The sequence below is a fragment of the Arvicanthis niloticus genome, chromosome X (genome assembly GCF_011762505.2).
Source record: "Arvicanthis niloticus isolate mArvNil1 chromosome X, mArvNil1.pat.X, whole genome shotgun sequence".
NCBI classification, from domain to species: domain Eukaryota; kingdom Metazoa; phylum Chordata; class Mammalia; order Rodentia; family Muridae; genus Arvicanthis; species Arvicanthis niloticus.
The window spans coordinates 34,361,265-34,379,004 of NC_047679.1; the positions used below are offsets into that span (position 1 = coordinate 34,361,265).

The window sequence follows — 17,740 nt, forward strand, 5'->3', positions numbered from 1 at the left end:
GTTATCCTGTCCCTTGGTTTGTTTCTTGAAGGCAGGTGTGTGAACTAACTGGCGTTTCCTGATACTGAACAATCACTCTTTCTTTTAGCTTCCATAGGAGCCAAGATATTCTGTCTCTGCGTTGCCATAGGAACGTGTTTCAAATCCAGTGTGTTCCCTCTAGGTGTAGCCTCTAAGGTATCTGAAAGGCTGCATTTCCAAGGAAACCAGAATGAGGCAGAGCCAGCATCACATTCTGTGCTTTAGACTCTCAGCAGGGTTGTTGGGTCAGGGAAATGTGAAGACACATTAGGGGCAAAGGGGATATAACTTCTCTAACCTTTCTACTCACTCGTTTCGCATCAATCACTCTCCTGCTCACATAATAAATTGTTTGGGTTTTTTTTGGGGGGGTGTTTTTTTTACTTTCTTGTTTTCCTGAGATGACTGGTTTTGTTCCTTGACTTTAGCCAAATTAAGATCAAAAGAGGAATGTGGACCCTAGACACATTCACCAGGACAAAGGAAAATATACTTTGGCACCACATAGAGTAAATGAAAGGAATCTGAATACTAATCCATGAGCACATTTCTAAGGTACCTCCATGGGAAATTCATTGTTTACATTACATAGTTGGTGTGTTTCTTTAATACATATACCTCTGGGTATATGTATTATATGTGGGGGGGGAACAAATGTGTAATTACAGTCAATGAAGTTAAAAATGTACTTAAAAACATTGTCCACTCAATATAAGAGCTAGCAGGAGGAAATGCTATTGGCATTAGGAAGGCATTACAGGGACAGATGCTGCCCCTTTAAATAACAGTTAAGTACCTTCAGAGACATTATTTTTGTTTCAGGTAAGACTCTCCAGCTAGGCACGATGTCACCTACAATCTCATCCCTTGAGAGTCTAAAGAATTCCTAATCGGAAGCCACCCTGAGCTTTAGTGAGACCCTGCATCAAACAGTACAACAATTCAGCTAAAATCACTTACTTTCACTCCCATCTTTTGGCTGATTAATAAACGTTGCTCACTATAATGCTAAATCCATCCCCATCTTCTACTTTTTTTCAACATAATGGATGATGCTCAATTGAGCATGCCCAAGAACATGCCTGTATTTACATGGTATAATGCATCCACCCACTATAAATACTGTGATAGTTAATCTTAATTGTCAACTTGACCTGATTTAATCACCATGGAAACAAACCTCTGGGCATGTCTCTGAGGAAAGTTCTGCATTAGGTTAATTGAAGTAAGAAGACTCACCCTAAAGGTAGATGAGCACCATTCCGTGGACTGGGTTCCTAAAATGAATAAAAATAAGAAATTGATTTGAGGACCAACATTTTTCTCTGCTTCCTGAGTGTAGTTCCAGTATGACCTGCTGACTCATGCTTCTGCTGGTATGTCCTTCTCATGATGATAGACTGTACTCTTTTGTTTTGTTTTTGTTTTTGTTTTTTTTTGTTTTTGTTTTTGTTTTTTCGAGACAGGGTTTCTCTGTATAGCCTTGGCTGTCCTGGAACTCACTCGGTAGACCAGGCTACCTTCGAACTCAGAAATCCACCTGCCTCTGCCTCCCAAGTGCTGGGATTAAAGGCGTGCGCCACCACCACCCGGCTAGACTGTACTCTTCTTAACGTGAGCCAAAATAAACCTTTTTTAAGTTGCCTTGGTCAGGTATTTAGTTGCAGCAATTAGAAAAGTGACTGCTACAGAAACCAATGGGTCTATCATGATTCCAGTGCTACTAAGTAATGTGGCACTGTATAAATAAATGGCACGCACTTATTTATTAGCAATATTGTATGTTAGCACCTGAAGAATGTATGTATACATAATGGTGTGTCTTAGAATTGATGTAGGTTGGCCCACACTGTGTATTACCTTTTGTATGGTAAATCTGTCCCCAATGTTTGAAGGGAATAGAGGACACTGACTTTCACCTGTCATAATACAAAGCTGTATAAAGAGAACTCACCACCTCTTCTTGCATTCATCTCTAATGTAACCTGGGTAGAGCCCATATAGACAACTCAAGCATCCATGTAACTAGTAACTCCTAGGCTTCTGGTGTCAGACCCTGGAGATCTCCTAATTCACTGAGGCTCAGCCTATCCTCCAAGAAACTTCCTGGAATTGTTACGATAGTGAGGCACAGGGGACAAACACACTCAGTACAAACACCTCACTTCATAATGAACTTCTGAATGAAATGTTCCTTAAAACACTATTCCATTCCACCCTGTAAAACATAAACTATGTGCCAATATCACACTGAGTTTTCTCAACATCATCCCATTCTTGAAAGGTCACTCTCAAGCAAGCATCCATATTTCCCAAATACTGCATATGCTATTGCCAATATAGAATATAATGAAAACATCTAGATTTCTTTCTCCAGCAGCATTTTCCCCTCCACCATTTACTTACCACCAAGAGGCTGAAGTTTGGGGAGTGGTGCTGGATAAGACAAAAAAATCTTAAGAAAACATCCATTAAAATGAAGATACAGGGCTGGAGATATAGCTCAATTTTAGAGTCTCTGACTAGCACTCAGGAAGCCCTAGATTCAATTTCCAGTACCACATAAACTGATTATGGTAGTGCATACCTATAATCCTTGAAGTTGGGAGTGGATCATGAGGAAAGAAGCCATATTTTTGCCACATTTCAGCCATCCAGAGAGATTCTACTGAAATGTACTGACCATCAGTTATAACACTGAGACCTAGGGAAAAGCATAATCCCTTTGAAAACATCTCACTAAGATAATATCATAGTGAAAATACCATCTGAAAGACTGGAATTTTGGATTAGTGTATGCTTTGCTGCTCTTTTATAAACTAAGTTGTCATGACAATCTAAATTTTTGCCTTAGTAATTTCCAAGGTTTCTTTTCCTCTGCCTGCTACTTCAATGATGATATTTGCCAACATCCCATCTTGGATCCTCATTGCTCTAATCCTTTCCAGGGGACCTCGCCTGTATGTGTCACTTCCATTGCCTTTGGACTGTCGACAGCACCAGTAACATCCTTCTAGATAACATCTCATTTCTTTTTTGTTGTTATTGGTTTTGTTTGTTTGTTTGTTTGTTTCAAGACAGGATTTCTCTGTATAATAGCACTGGCTTTCCTGGACTTGCTTTGTAGATTAGGTTGGCCTCAAACTCACAGAGGCCTGCCTCTGCCTCCTAAGTGCTGGGATTAAAGGCTTGCACCACCATGCCTCAGCTGCTTCCTCCTTCTCCTCTTCCTCCTCCTCTTCCTCCTCCTCCTCCTCCCCTCCTCCTTCCCTCCTCCTCCTCCCCTCCTCCTCTCCTCCTCCTCCTCCTCCTCCTCCTCCTCCTCCTCCTCCTCCTCCTCCTCCTCCTCCTCCTCCTCCTCCTCCTCCTCCTCTTCTTCTTCTTCTTCTTCTTCTTCTTCTTCTTCTTCTTCTTCTTCTTCTTCTTCTTCTTTTCCTTTTTTCTTCCTCCTCCCCTCCTCCTCTTCTTCTTCTTTTCCTTTTTTCTTCCTCCTCCCTTCCTCTTTTTTCTTCTTCTCTCATACATTGCATCCTGACTACATTTCCCCTCCTTCCACTTCTCTCAGTCTCCTGCCATCTCCCTTCTTCCCCAGATCTACTTTTTTCCATTTCCCTTTCTAAAAGATCAGGCCTCCCCCACACCTCATTTTTTTTCTTCGATGCAATCCCCAAGAGGCAGTGGGGTCTGACCCCCGGGCTTTGGAGACAGAGGGGATTTAAAGCCAAAAATTACAAGGAAAAAACCACTTTAAAGCCAAAAATTACAAGGAAAAAACCACAACCCAGGGGGAAACCACTACCCATGGGGAGTGAAGGGGGGTTATTGGAGAGTACCTGTAGAAAGTCCCAGCCCATTATTCAGTTTGTGACAGGGTCCAAGGAACAGTCATGGGGAACATTTTGTATAGGCTATTTTCAAGAGCCTATTCATAATCAACCATATCTCTTGTGGTCAGCCAAGTTCCTGAAACACAGAGCTCACGACTAAGCTGACCTGCGCTCATGGTTCTGCTCAACCTGTTAGGAGTTTTTGAAAATGTTTAACCCTTTCAGTACAATGTTTTTCCAGGTTATGAGCATTATAGGTGCACATCTCATTTCTAAGATCACAAAGTCACAACTTATCAGCTCACAGGACTTCTCTACCTCAATGTTTTCTTTACCCTTCCATAGTGACCATTTCAGGCATTATTCTTCCTTGGTACTTTCATCATCTTTCAGGAGTAATGCCCATTTGTGGTACTCTATATCCTTATTCACTTATAGAAACACATTTCAGAGCCCTCATGCCATCCTTCTCCATCAACTTTCTACTAACATCTTTTAACTCTGTCTTCTTTGGGTATGTATGATACATGTCTATGTACATGTGCATCTGTGTGTACATGTGTACATGCTGGTATGGGAACACATGTATATTTATATGGACTTATGGAAGCCAGAAGTCAAAGTCAGTGACTTCATCAATCACTTGCCATCTTACTCTATGAGGCAAACACTTCTACTAAACTTAGAACTGATTGATTCAAATACAGTGGCTGATCAGCAACCCCCACAGTAATCTGTTCATGTTGGCTTCCTCAGGACCAGCTTTATAAACACTCACCACCACATCCTACTTTGTTTTTTTGTTTTGTTTTGGTTTTTTTTGGGTTTTTTTTTTTGTTTTTTTTTTTGTTTGTTTGTTTTACTTATTCACTTTACATCCTAATCACTGCCCCCTCCCAATCACTCCTTTCCACAATCCTCCCATCTCCTTCCTCTTCTCCTCTGGGCAGGTGGGGTTCCCCCTGAGTATCCCCCAACCTTGGCACATCAAGTCTCTTCTAAGCTAGGCATATCCTCTCCCACTGAGGCCAGACAAAGCATTCCAGCTAGAAGAACATATCCCACATAAGGGCAACAGCTTTGGGATAGCCTCTGCTCCAATTGTCAGACCCACATGAAGATCAAGCTGCACATCTGCTACTTATGTGTGGGGAGGCTTAGGTCCAGCCAGTTTATGCTCTGTGGTTGGTGATTCTGTCTCTGAGAGCCCCGAGGATCTAAGTTATTTGACTCTGTTGGTCTTCCTGGGGAGTTCCCATCCTGTTCAGGGCCTTCCTCTATTCTTCCATAAGAGTCCCCAGGCTCCATCCACTGTTTCATTGTGGGTCTCTGCATCTATCTGAGTCAGCTGCTGGGTGGAGGCTCTCAGAGGACAGCCATGCTAGATACACCTGTCTGCAAGCATAACCAAGTATTATTTACAGTGTCAGGGATTGGTTCTTACCCATGGGATGGGTCTCAAGTTGGAACTGTTATTGGTTGGCCATTCCCTCAGTTTCTTCTCCATCCCCTGTCTCTGCATTTCTTATAAACAGGATAAATTTTGGGTTGAAAATTTTGTGTGTGGGTTGGTGTCTTTATAGTTCCACTAGAGTTCCTGTCTGGTTACAGGAGAAGACATTTTTAGGTTCCGAATCACTAATAGTCACAACTAAGGTCACCTCCATTTATTCTTGGGTGCCTCCCCAACCCAGGTCTCTGTCATATCTTTGAGATGCCCCCCCCCCCCCACCTCCCGACTCCATTACCATTCATTCTCATGGCCATCTGGCCATATCTCCTGTCCCTTCCCTTACTTTTTTAAAAAATATGGATGCTGGGAATTCAAACTCAGATCTTCATGTTTTTGTCACATAGCCACTCCACCCTACCACCTTAACTCTGTTGCATGCCTATCTCCTCCTTATAATGTTCACTGTCATAATGTTTGCCAAGAGTGTCAGAATTTATCAACTGGAATATCACACTAGTTTTCCTTATCACTCACTGCAAGAACAAATCACTGTTTGCATCTAGTTTGTACTGTTTCGATTCATATTTACAGAACCCAGAATGAAGTAACAGATTCCCTAAAACTAGAATTGTAGGCATTATCACTCAATATGCCACCTCCCACACTAAAACCATTGTAAGTTATCACAACCTTTTAAATCACAAATATTCATCCTCAGTGGCAACACCACAATTGCCTGCAGGATGTTCATTCCTTTTACCTTCCGAAGACCATCCCCCACATATCCCCCAAGGACTCCATTAAGTGCAGAGATGACAGGACTCTTGAGCACTCAGTGCATTTGTTCCTCTTGGCAAATTTACATTTACTGGTCTCCCACCCAAATCTGTTTTATGAAATCCTTGACATCTTGATGGCCCTGTGTATCCTGTGTCATAAAACTTCAAGGCTTCTTCTCCTTGAAGCATTCTACAAAACCCCAGTGGGTGTAACCTCCTGTTCTAGTGAGCTGTGAGAGATGCAATTGGAATAGAATCTGTAAGATCCAGCTTACCTGATGGAAGAAAGATACAATAGAGCAAGGCACAGGGTTAATGACTCGAACAGACTGAACCTAGAAGGCAAGGTGACTGGTAAGGTATCATTAACAAACAAGCCACAAGGAGTGAGCAATGCCTAGCAGTCTGATCTAAGTACCTTTCAACAAGCCCTTGGCTGGTGACCAGGATAGACATGGAAGAGATTATGAGTTCAAAGTGTGTAGCACACACACACACACACACACACACACACACACACACTAGCAAGCATCAAATTTAACTAAAAATTACCTCCCCCACCAAAAAGGCCTGTTGGCAGGGATGTGCACCAACATTTACATACTACTGGAGTACAAATTTTGTAGCATTGCTGGGCTACCTCATTAAGGCAAATGTAAGCACTTCCTACCATAGAAAAATTCCATTCCTAGCAATCTACTCAGAAGACGGGCTCACATATGTTCACCAAAAGGCATACACAGTACGCTCATGGCAGCCTTACTCATTACACAAAAAAAGCATAAAAGTAATTCCCTTGTCCATCAAACCTCAAGTGGATGAATACATTATCTTCCATTTAAGTCATGGAAGCTGAGAGAGCACATCTCAACTTCAAGCATAAAGCAGAGAATGAATGACAAGTGAAATTAGGCATTTTACTTTCAAAACCCACCCCAGTGACATATTTCCTTGAGCAAGGCTTTACCTTCCTATAACCTTTCCAAGCAATATCAACAACTTTGACCAAGTGTTCAAAGCCCTGAGCTGACAGGACATTTCACATTCAAACTACCACACAACTGAATGATCTATGCAATTTCCACACTGTTTTTGCACATGTTTTTGTACATACTGAATCAAGTAACAGAACATCACTATCACCTCAAAAATCCCACTGATATCATCTTTTGCCCCACCCCCAAAGAAAGTTCTATTTTGACTGTTTTGCCTGATTTGAAATTCACATACATGAAACATGTAGTAAGGCCTCTTTTGTGCCCAGCTTCCTGCTCAAAATTTAGACAGACCTTTTATAGATTAGCTGAATTAACATGTCTTACAGATAGCCAGATTGAACAGTCTGGAAACATCTAGAAGTATCCACCTAGGTGAATTTGCTCCATTTACTCCAAGAAATCAAAGAGCTTTCCTCTCCTCTCACCTCTCTCTCTCTCTCTCTCTCTCTCTCTCTCTCTCTCTCTCTCTCTCTCTCTCTCTCTCTTTAATCAAGTAAGGGCGAAGGGAAGAAAGGCCTGATAACATACACAGATTTCAATATCTTTGGCAGGTTCTTACTGGAACTTCAGCTCCTCAATTGTCTGCCCTGTTTTTCCGCATACCTGTAATAATCAAGGTCTGTTATAATACTTAATAAATATAAGTTGAATTCTGCACTAAAACCATCTGGCCCCAGACTTTTTTTGGTGGGAAGATTTTTTAATGACTGCTTCTATTTCTTTAGGGGTTTATGTGACTGTTTAGATGGTTTATCTGCTCCTCGTTTAACTTTGGTACCTGGTATCTATCTAGAAAATTGTCCATTTCATCCAGATTTTCCAATTTTGTTGAGTATAGGCCTTTGTAGTAGGATCTGACGATTTTTTAAATTTCCTCTGTTTCTGTTGTTATGTCTCCCTTTTCAGTTCTGATTTTATTAATTTGAGTACTGTCTCTGCGCCCTTTGTTTAGTCTGGCTAAGGGTTTGTCTATCTTGTTGATTTTCTCAAAGAACCAGCTCCTGGTTTTGTTGATATTTTGTATAGTTCTTTCTGTTTCAACTTGGTTGATTTTAGCCCTGAGTTTGATTATTTCCTGCTGTCTACTCCTCTTGGGTATATTAGCTTCTTTTTGTTCTAAGGCTTTCAGGTGTGCTGTCAAGTTGTTAGTGTATGCTCTTTCCATTTTCTTTTTGTGGGCACTTAGAGCTATGAGTTTTTCTCTTAGTACTGTTTTCATGGAGTCCCACAAATTTTTATATAATCTGTCCTTTTTTGATATCTGATACTTTTAATAAATGATTTCTATTTTCAAAAAATATATAAGTTGAACTGGTTAATTATAGGCAAAAATTGAGGAAGCAACTAGGATATTAGAAGCCTTGAAAGGAGGTTCATCTAAGGATAAGTGGAGTAAAAATGAAGTAAGAAGAAAAATGCAATTCTTTGGAAAATGTCTACATTAAAGAGTAGGAACAAAACTGAAAAGCAGGCCAAGAAAATCAATCAAACATATTAGTTCATAAACTCAATTTGGTAAGGTTTTTTACTTGAAGGAAGACTAAAATTTATAAAGCACTCTCCTTGGTAGATTTTGACAAATAATAATTGTCCATCTTTGTGAGATAGAGTCTGGTGTTTGGGTACAACTATATATTGCATATTGATCAATGAGTCCACAGGCTATTCATCATTGAAAACATTTATTATTTATTTTTGAAAAGAACATTAAACCTTTCTCATGGCTATTTTGAATTATATAACATATTTTTAGTGAAACAACCCTCTGTGTCATGGAACACAAAGAGAATTCTGTTCATCTGACTCTGACATTGTACCACATACACAATCTGTCATTTGCTTGATATTTCCACCTCAGCTAAATCTTACCATGTTTTAAATACAGAAATGATTTTCATAACCTTGTAGATATCAAGCAATAAAAAATTGATAAAATGTTCACAATAAAGTCTACCACTCCTGTATATACATACAAGACACTAGATCTATATATTTAACTATCTTGATTATAAACAAAATGGATCTTAGAAACATCTAGGAGACACACCTCAAAGGCATTCCTGTAAAGGGTTTTCCAGATAGGTTTAACTACAGTAGGAAAACACATCTGGAATGTAGGAACCACTTTATGAACTGGGGTTTAGGACTGAAAGAAAAGGAGAAAATGAAATGTGTATCAGTACCATCTCATTCTCTGTTTCCTGACTGTGGATACAATGTGACCTGCTACCATTATGCCTTCCCCACCGTGATAAACTCAATCCTCAAACTGTGAACCAAAAGATACCTTTCCTTAAGCTTTGTCAATGTTTAGCCAACAGCTATTGGAATAGTAAGTAATACAGCACAGTAGTTGTATATCTGTGTTTACTGCTGAGCTACTCAGCATAGCCAATATAGGGAACAATCCTTGATGTCCTTCAACAGATAAATGGTGAGAAAAAAAGTAGTACATGTTTACAGGTGTGTTTTATTCAGCCATAAAGAAGAAGGAAATAGTTACACTTTAAGTAAGATAAATTAAATCAGAGATCTTCATGTGAAGTGAAATAAACCAGATTTGAAAGAACAATGTGGCATGTGCTCTCTCACATACAACTCAAAATTTAAATGGATGGATGGATAGATAGATAGATAGATAGATAGATAGATAGATAGATAGGTAGATAGCCAGCTGGACAGCTAGATAGATGTACAATATAAAATTAAATAAGACAGACTGTGGGGGAAGAAAGGGACTAAGGGGGGGAAAGAGTGGGAATAAGACAGGGTAGTGGAGGAAAAGAAAAATATTACAGATTTTCTCTCATATGGAGTATTTAAATTTGTGTGTGTGTGTGTGTGTGTGTGTGTGCATGTGTGACACTAAAGCAGACAGAGAGTGTTTGAAGAAAAGTAGATGACCAGCAGGAGGGTATGGTAGTGCATATAAGACACAGTAATGGGGGCATAGATGTGAGTAAACTATTATAGGGTGAGAGCCGTAGATAAGGCTTATCAGTTAAGTAACCTTCTGGTCTCACATAGGACAGTAGTTGGTTACACTTTGGGTTGCTCACAACCTGTAACTTTGGTTCCAAGGGATCTGGCACATCTTTTAGCCTCCAAGAGCAACTGCATCTACATGTGGATACCTCCCAACCCCCAACAGACACACAGGCATACACATAATCTAAGCAAACAATAAATCTTTAAAAATATTAGTATGTAGGTATTAAATGTCATAATAAAACAAGAAGTTTTGTATGTCAATTAAAAAGTTCATACTGAAATATGGAATCTTAGAATTCACAAAATTGAAGCTTTCAAGAATGTGATATCATCTTTATCCTGTAGTTTCTAATCATCTTGAAGACAAAATTTGCCTGCACTGGATCCTTAGAATGTATCTCATCAGTGAGTCTGCCAAGATTACCAAATCCATAAAACATATATATTCTTTGAAATGTCTATAGCCACAAACCACTCTTCTTTTCACTTTCTGTTTCATAAATCGAACAGCGTGTGTGTGTTCACTGAGTGGGAAGAAATGTCAGGAAGCAGAGAGTCTGGCTTGCTCATCCATTTGTACATATGCAAGTGGTTTCTCTGCCCACATGAGCCCCTAGGCAGGAATGACTAATACTCAGACTTTAAACATTGCCTATGACTTGTTACTAAAAAGAATAAAATGTACTTATAGGTGGTAACTATCATCTGCTCTAAGATATTCTGATTAAAAAATCCAGAGTCTTTCTCCTACAACTGATAGCAGTATCCACTTTCTCATTTGGTGCTTACATCCATAGATGTTCTTTCTTTTCTACATGTCTTTTTTCATTTTTTTATTTTATATTTTATTTACATTTCAGATGCCATACTCTTTCCCCCATTTCTCATCCTCTGAAAACCCCTACCTATCCCATGCCTGCTTTTCCTTTTTGCTTTTATACATTTTTTAAAAATGATAATCAAAGGCTTTATACGTTTGGTTTTGCTCGATCAGAAGTGTAACCCAATACCCAACCTAGATATATAAACTGTCTTTGACTGGTGAAGACAGGTGAACATCTGCCTCCATGCCCCCCCCTTTCTCTCTTTCTCTCTCATCACCTTGCTTCTCCTCTCCTTCATCTTCTCCTCTCCTTATTCCATTTCTTCCTCTCAGTATTCCTTCTCCCTTAGCTCCTCCTACATATCACCCTTCCAGTTAAAATAACACTTTTCTCTCAAAATACAGTTAGAGCATAATTATGCCTATTTGTATCAGTGAGGTATAAGATAGTCCTAATACTCAGTCCATCATTTTGTTGACTAACCAGAATCTCTGTCATCTCTCCTAAATAAAACACTTAGTTTTGAACCTGGCTTTTTTCTTGGCTTTAGAATGAATGTCAGCTGAAAACCATCCACTCAGATCTTTTCTCTCAAAGTAAATAGCCAGGATTGGCTATGAGACTATAGGTCTTCAACCCCATCAGAAATCCAGAATGACTGAGTTAACTGAAATTATGGGAAGCACAAAGCATAGCTTCTAAAACTTAGCCAATTTATAGAGACCTCTGAACACCTGGACAGCCCCTATACTACAGAACGCTGGAGCATCAAATCTTCAGCCTTCTGGCCCAGAATCATCTGACCTTAGTGCTGCAGAATTATTAAGGGCTGATTACCCTGTCTAGGCAGATATAATCAATCGACTATTCTGCAAGTGTGTCCTTTTCTGGACAGTAATTTGTCTGTAGATGGAAAGAGGCAATTCTTGCCTTGTGGCTGTCTCTGCACAACTGGAGTAACTCCAAGGATGCTCAATTTCTTCTTAGAATCCAAGACAGGAAGCTGTCAGGAGCAAACAGGTCTCTAATCAAAATGAACATTAATATAGAAATGTTTTTAACGTCAATTCTGTGGACTTCTGACGTTTTGAAACCAACTATCCATGTAAGGTAACCTGGACTGTTGTCTGTTGACTTCTCTACATGTCTTTACAGTGTTGGGAGCATGGGTTTCACCTACTGTATGTGTGCCAGTCAGACGCTGTCATGGCAGTCCTTACCTTCTACCTTGTTTGAGACAGGGTGTCTCTTTTGTTGTTCATTGCTTGTCAGCAAGCCTCTGGAGATTTTCTATTTTCTACCTTCCAACTTTCCATAAGGGTGTTCTGTCATGTCTGACTCTATAGGCAAGCAGGAGAACCTCTGTTTGAATCCCCAGTACTTATTCAAGAAGCCAAGCATGGCTACATATGCCTGTAGTCCCAGTGCTGCTGTGTAGGAGAAAAAAGACAGGAAATTTGCTGAGGTTGGGCTCCCTCCCAAATTAATTATTAAAATAGATAACAAGCCATTCAAGTGCCTTATTGATACTAGAGCAGATAATTTTAAGACAAGAGATCCCACGCAAATGGCAACTGATCCCTGGACTCCAGCTCCTAGGCATAGGAGGTACTTCTCATGCATTTATCACCAAATAGGTCTACAGGTAGGAGGATCCTGATGGAGCTACTGGCCTCATGCTCCCACTGGTAGCTCAAGTAGCCACCAATCTTTTAGGGAGTGATATCTTACAAGCACTAGAGGTAGTATTTACCACTCAATCAGAAAGAGACCACATCAAAATAGATGGCATTACCTATAAAGATAGTTATTCTCAGGGAGATCCTAAAAACCCTCCTCCAAATCACCCCCAATTCTAAGGGCCACTGTTAGTTTTGATACTCCCTGCCTTGATTGGCTCTTCAAGGAAGCCATCTGGGTCCCACAGTGGCCTCTATCAAGAGAGAAGCTTAAAGCCCTCACACAGCTGGTAGAAGAACAGCTTCTGCTACAAAACATCTGCCCCTCCCACAGTCCATGGAACACCCCTGTGTTCACTATAAAAAAGAGCTCAGCGGGCTGAAGAGTACTACAAGATTTGAGGACAATTAACAAAATTGTGCAAGTCTGGGGCTCTCCCCAAAGATGGCTGCCCTACATCTCAGCCATTCCTGACAATACCCCCCTACTAGCAATAAATATATACACCTACTTTGTTTCTATCCTTCTCCATCCCTGAGACTGCAAACACTTTGCATTCCCAATACCTCCTATTAAAACTGTGGCCCAGCCTCATGATATGAATAGACTGTCCTCCCACAGGAAATGGCCAACAGACCAACCATTTGTTAGGAGGCTGTAGCCATTACATTAAAACCTTATTTAGATAAAGGACTCAACATATATCACTATATGGATGACATCTTAATATGGGTAGAATCTTCTACCTCCCCTCCCAACTTAAAGACCAGCTAATACCTTCTCTGTCTACCCTGGGATTCAAAATAGCCCCTCATAAAATTCGACTTATTCTGCCTATTGCGTTTTTAGTAACAAAAATCTCCCCCATTTCAATATGCCCCCTCAAACCCACCCTTTCCTTCCCTCAAAATTCACTCTCACCTCCCTCAGAGATTTATGGGTAACCTTAACTGGCTTCAAACCTGGCTCCCCCATCCCACAAACACCCTTCAACCACTCTTTAACCTTCTAAAAGTAGATCAAAGGCCCTCCCCCTCAAGAACATTGACCCCTAAAACAATCCAAGCTCTAAATTTCATCAATACAGCCCTAAAATATATGGCTCTTGCTAGGTATAAACCCAACAATGCCCATACAGCTCTTTATTTTTAATCCCTCCCCTACACTTTGGGGAGCCCTATATCAACCCTAAGGGGGTGCTGAAATGGCTCCATAACCTGATGGGTGGCATACCCCAAATTTTAAATGAAGTGGATACACTCGTTAGTATCAATTAAAAGGATAGGGACAAAGCCCTACAAATCCTAGGAAAAGAACCTGAATTCTTATCACCCCCCCCCCCTTTGATATTCAATGCCTAATCAAAAATCATTCTGGATTTGCTATCAGCTTATAATAGAATTCCCAGGACAAATTGACAATTATCCTGCTGAAAAATGGGCCTCTGCCCTCCCTCTGCAATGGCTGCCCCCAAACTATTTTCAAAAAAGCCCATAGTTGAAACCCCCTGATTATTTACTGTTGGGGTAAAAAGAGGAGCTACAGCAACAATATACTACTCCCTTGAGCATGAACTATTATTTTCCAATTCAGAGAGCTGCCGTATCACTCACCCCAATATAAAGAATTATATGCTACCTATCTAGCCATAAAAGAAGTCAAGGGGCCCCTTAACCTCTTTTCCAACAGTGTATATGCTGTTAATTTGCTCCCCTGGCTGTAAAGATCCTTTGTCAAACTAGATGCCAACCCACTTTCCCCTCTACTCATACAGGTTTCCACCCTGCTACAGGAGAGAGCCTTCCCCATCTAAATCCAGCATGTCAGATCTCACAGTCCCCTGCCAGGTCCGATATCTAAGGGAAAAGCACTTGCTGACCAAGCTGCCTCAACAGGAACATGCATAGTCTCCACTGAGCAACAGACCAATTCCATTTGCACACACACACACACACACACACACACACACACAAAATATAAAGGGGCTTCATGCCTGCTTCACTCACATTCCTCTTGCTCAACTCCAAAAGATAATAAAAACATGTTCCTCTTGTGCATCCCTTATTACCACCCCAGCTTTACAAATGATGGGCACCTATCCCCGATTGATGTCACCCAAATTTCTCAATTTGGTAGACAGAAATACGTTTTTGTTACCATAGATACATACTTGCGTTTGGGCTACAGCCCAAACAAGTAAAAACTCAAAATGGTTAATTTCACCATACACTCTGCATTTTTGCCATCATGGGCATTCCTCAACAAATAAAAAAAAAATGATAATGGCCCTGTCTTCAATAGGTCTCAATTTAAGACTTTCTACACACATTGGGAAATTGCCCACCATACAGGGATGTCCCACAACACTCAGGATCAAGGAATAGTAGAAAGAACACAACAAACCCTAAAAGCCCAACTCCTAAAACAAAAGACAAACACCTATCCTCCTAATGTACAATTAATGATAGATCTGACTACAGTAAATATATTTAACATCTATAAAAACTCTAAACACCTTCCTATCTTCCTCCATTGACACACACCAAAATTAATGCCCCCCTCATCCTGGTTTGTGTTTTCCCACAGGACCAGCCTAAGCCTATCTGGGTTCCTGCCAGAAGTATCTAACACCACCCTACCAACCAAGAAGATGGCCCGTATCTCACTGGTTGATTAAGGACAGAGGAGGAGGAGACAAAGGACGCACCACACCCACCAACAGCAGGATCTCCTGAAAGGACATTCATGACCAGGTGACTGCCGCCCAGGCCATATTTCCTCCACAAGCTCCCCCTCCTCTATTGTCTTGGCTGTTTTTGTGGATCTTCATACTAACTCTGCTTCTATCCAGCCTCTGCCTAGCCTTCCCAACACCTAACACTGGAGATTTTTCACTAGGGAAACCTACAACTGACACAACAAAATCACAGGAACCCAGGATTGCCCACTTGAAGTATGTAGGGCCAGGATTAAGATCCCCCTATACCAGGAGTCCATCTCTACTTGCCCCCAGCCCTTTCCACTGCTTTCCTTACTGAAACAGGTGAATGTCTCCAGGAGGTCTCCACATATGCAGGCTGCAGATATTGGAGCTGCAGAATGAAATCCACCAGCTGCAGCGGCACCATGCTTGCCAACATTAAAACTTATTTTCAGTTTTCCATCATCAGCAACCCATGGGATGAATGTTAGTGAACTGGAGTCATGGGTAAACTCTACCCTAATGGCTATGCCAAATACCCCATAGCTGACATACATGTCTCCTGTGAGATTGGTCCTGCCTTCAAATCAGTCTTTACCTATGTTAATATTCTTCAACAGGAAAATCAATCTCAGAAGGAACTCCAAGCTACCCTCTCCTGGCTACAATACATCCAATATGCAGCTGACCTTCCCTTAACCACCCACCCCAACTGCTCGCAATGCTTTTTCTGTGCTTCTCTCTCCAACCATTATTAGCAGCTGTTCCCATTAACATTTTCCTTCATGAATTCCATGGAGCCTTACCCACAAGAAAAGCACAAGACAGTTCTCTCTCTGACATTTTGTCTTGTAGGACCTTCCTCAAAACCCCATCTTACATGTACCCATGACATCACCATCACCAAATCAGTGTGTGTTAACACTCTTGCTCTCCTCTGGTACAAAGACACTACAGGTTCCTGTATTAACACCGCTTTTCAAGGCTCCTACACGCCAGTGTTAACTGTTCCCCAGGCTTATCTCTATGAACCTGAAGAACTCGATTTGCAGATGGGAGGAAGCTGAAATAAGAGAGAGATCTTCATTCCTCCGCTTGTTAGACTGGGCCTCACTGTCCCACTGGGTGCGATAGGAACTTCTGGAGCAGCCCTTGTTCAAACATATCTGGGCAGTGACTTCCAGGATAAGCATGATCAGGCAGTAGTCTGCACTGCAGACAGCCTTGAGTCTCTCCAAGGCCAGATAACCTCCTTAGCAGGAGTTGTTCTCCAAAACCAGAGGACCCTGGAATTAGTGACTACAGAACAGGGAGGGACTTGCAATTTGCTGGGGGAGGAATGTTGCTTCTATGTTGATGAATCTAGGCTGGTAGAACAAGATGTACAAATGCTCAAAGAGATCTGGGGGGATTCTCTGAGCGCTCGATGTTCCCAACACTCCCACCCCCTTCATACTCTAACCCCTTGGTAGCTTGGCTTCTTCCTCTCCTTGGCCCCATACTAGCCATTGGAGCCTTGCTTCTTTTGCTACCCTGCCTCATCCAATTTCTAAAGCAGCACATGAGTAGCATTGCAAAGATCATTACTAATCAGGTCTGAGTTTAATATCAAACTGTTCCCAACATAGGACACAGTTATTCTGATGACACCTCTTGTTTACAAAAAGAAAAGGAGGTGTTGAGGGGCAGTGGATCGTACCAGGAAACTTGGTAAGGTTAAGTGTGTTTGGAAGCCCCGGCACCTTATACCAGAGGACGGTGCTTCACCTGTTTCCAACAAGGCCCCTATCACATAACCACAGCACCCCATGGAGAGGATTGTGACAGTCAGTCACATAGGGGCAATGCCCCAAGCCCTTCCATATGCAGATGAGGCATCCCTAACATTTCATACCATGCCAATAGAAAGCATCTGCTGTCAGACCTCAACCCACCCCAAAATGCATACAAGACCCTATCTAGAGGAAATAAAGGTGTGAGAATTACCCCATCAGGGATGTTCTGAGAGCTTCTGTCATATAAGAGCTGTAACACTTCCTGGGGAAGAGAGTTTACAACCCAAAACTTTCACTGCTGGAAGCTGCCAGGTCCTACCTATCTGCAACAACTTGCCTGCTAGCAGAGACCCCCACCAGCTCTGCACGAGGTCTTGCTGCTTCCTGTCAACTCTGGAGTAATGGTAATGATTGACTGGTTCCCCACCCACGGAGGAAGAGAACAGTGACTATCTCAATTTGACTACCTCCTCCCCTTTGCTTGACCACTCCTGCCCAGCCAGAGCCCCTGCAGGTTTCTTAACAATAGCTCTGGTATACAGACCAACAGCTATTACATGCCTGTAGCCCCAGTGCTGTTGGATAGGAGGATAAAGACAGGAAATTTGCTGATGTTTGTTGGCTGCTAGCCTGGCTCCAAGGTTAGTGAGAAACTCCATCCAAGGGAATAAGGTGGAGTGATAAAGCAGAA

At 41.4% G+C, this 17,740-nt stretch overlaps 1 protein-coding gene across 1 annotated transcript in view; it reads right to left on the reverse strand.

Moving 5' to 3' along the window:
* LOC117694026 (claudin-34-like) overlaps window positions 1–17,740 on the reverse strand; it is a 572,054-nt gene that overhangs the window by 289,717 nt on the left and 264,597 nt on the right. Inside the window, exon 4 of the mRNA XM_034484749.2 lies at window positions 1,261–1,298. Coding sequence (XP_034340640.2) covers window positions 1,261–1,298 — 38 coding nt within the window. The remainder of the gene's footprint in view (window positions 1–1,260; window positions 1,299–17,740) is intronic.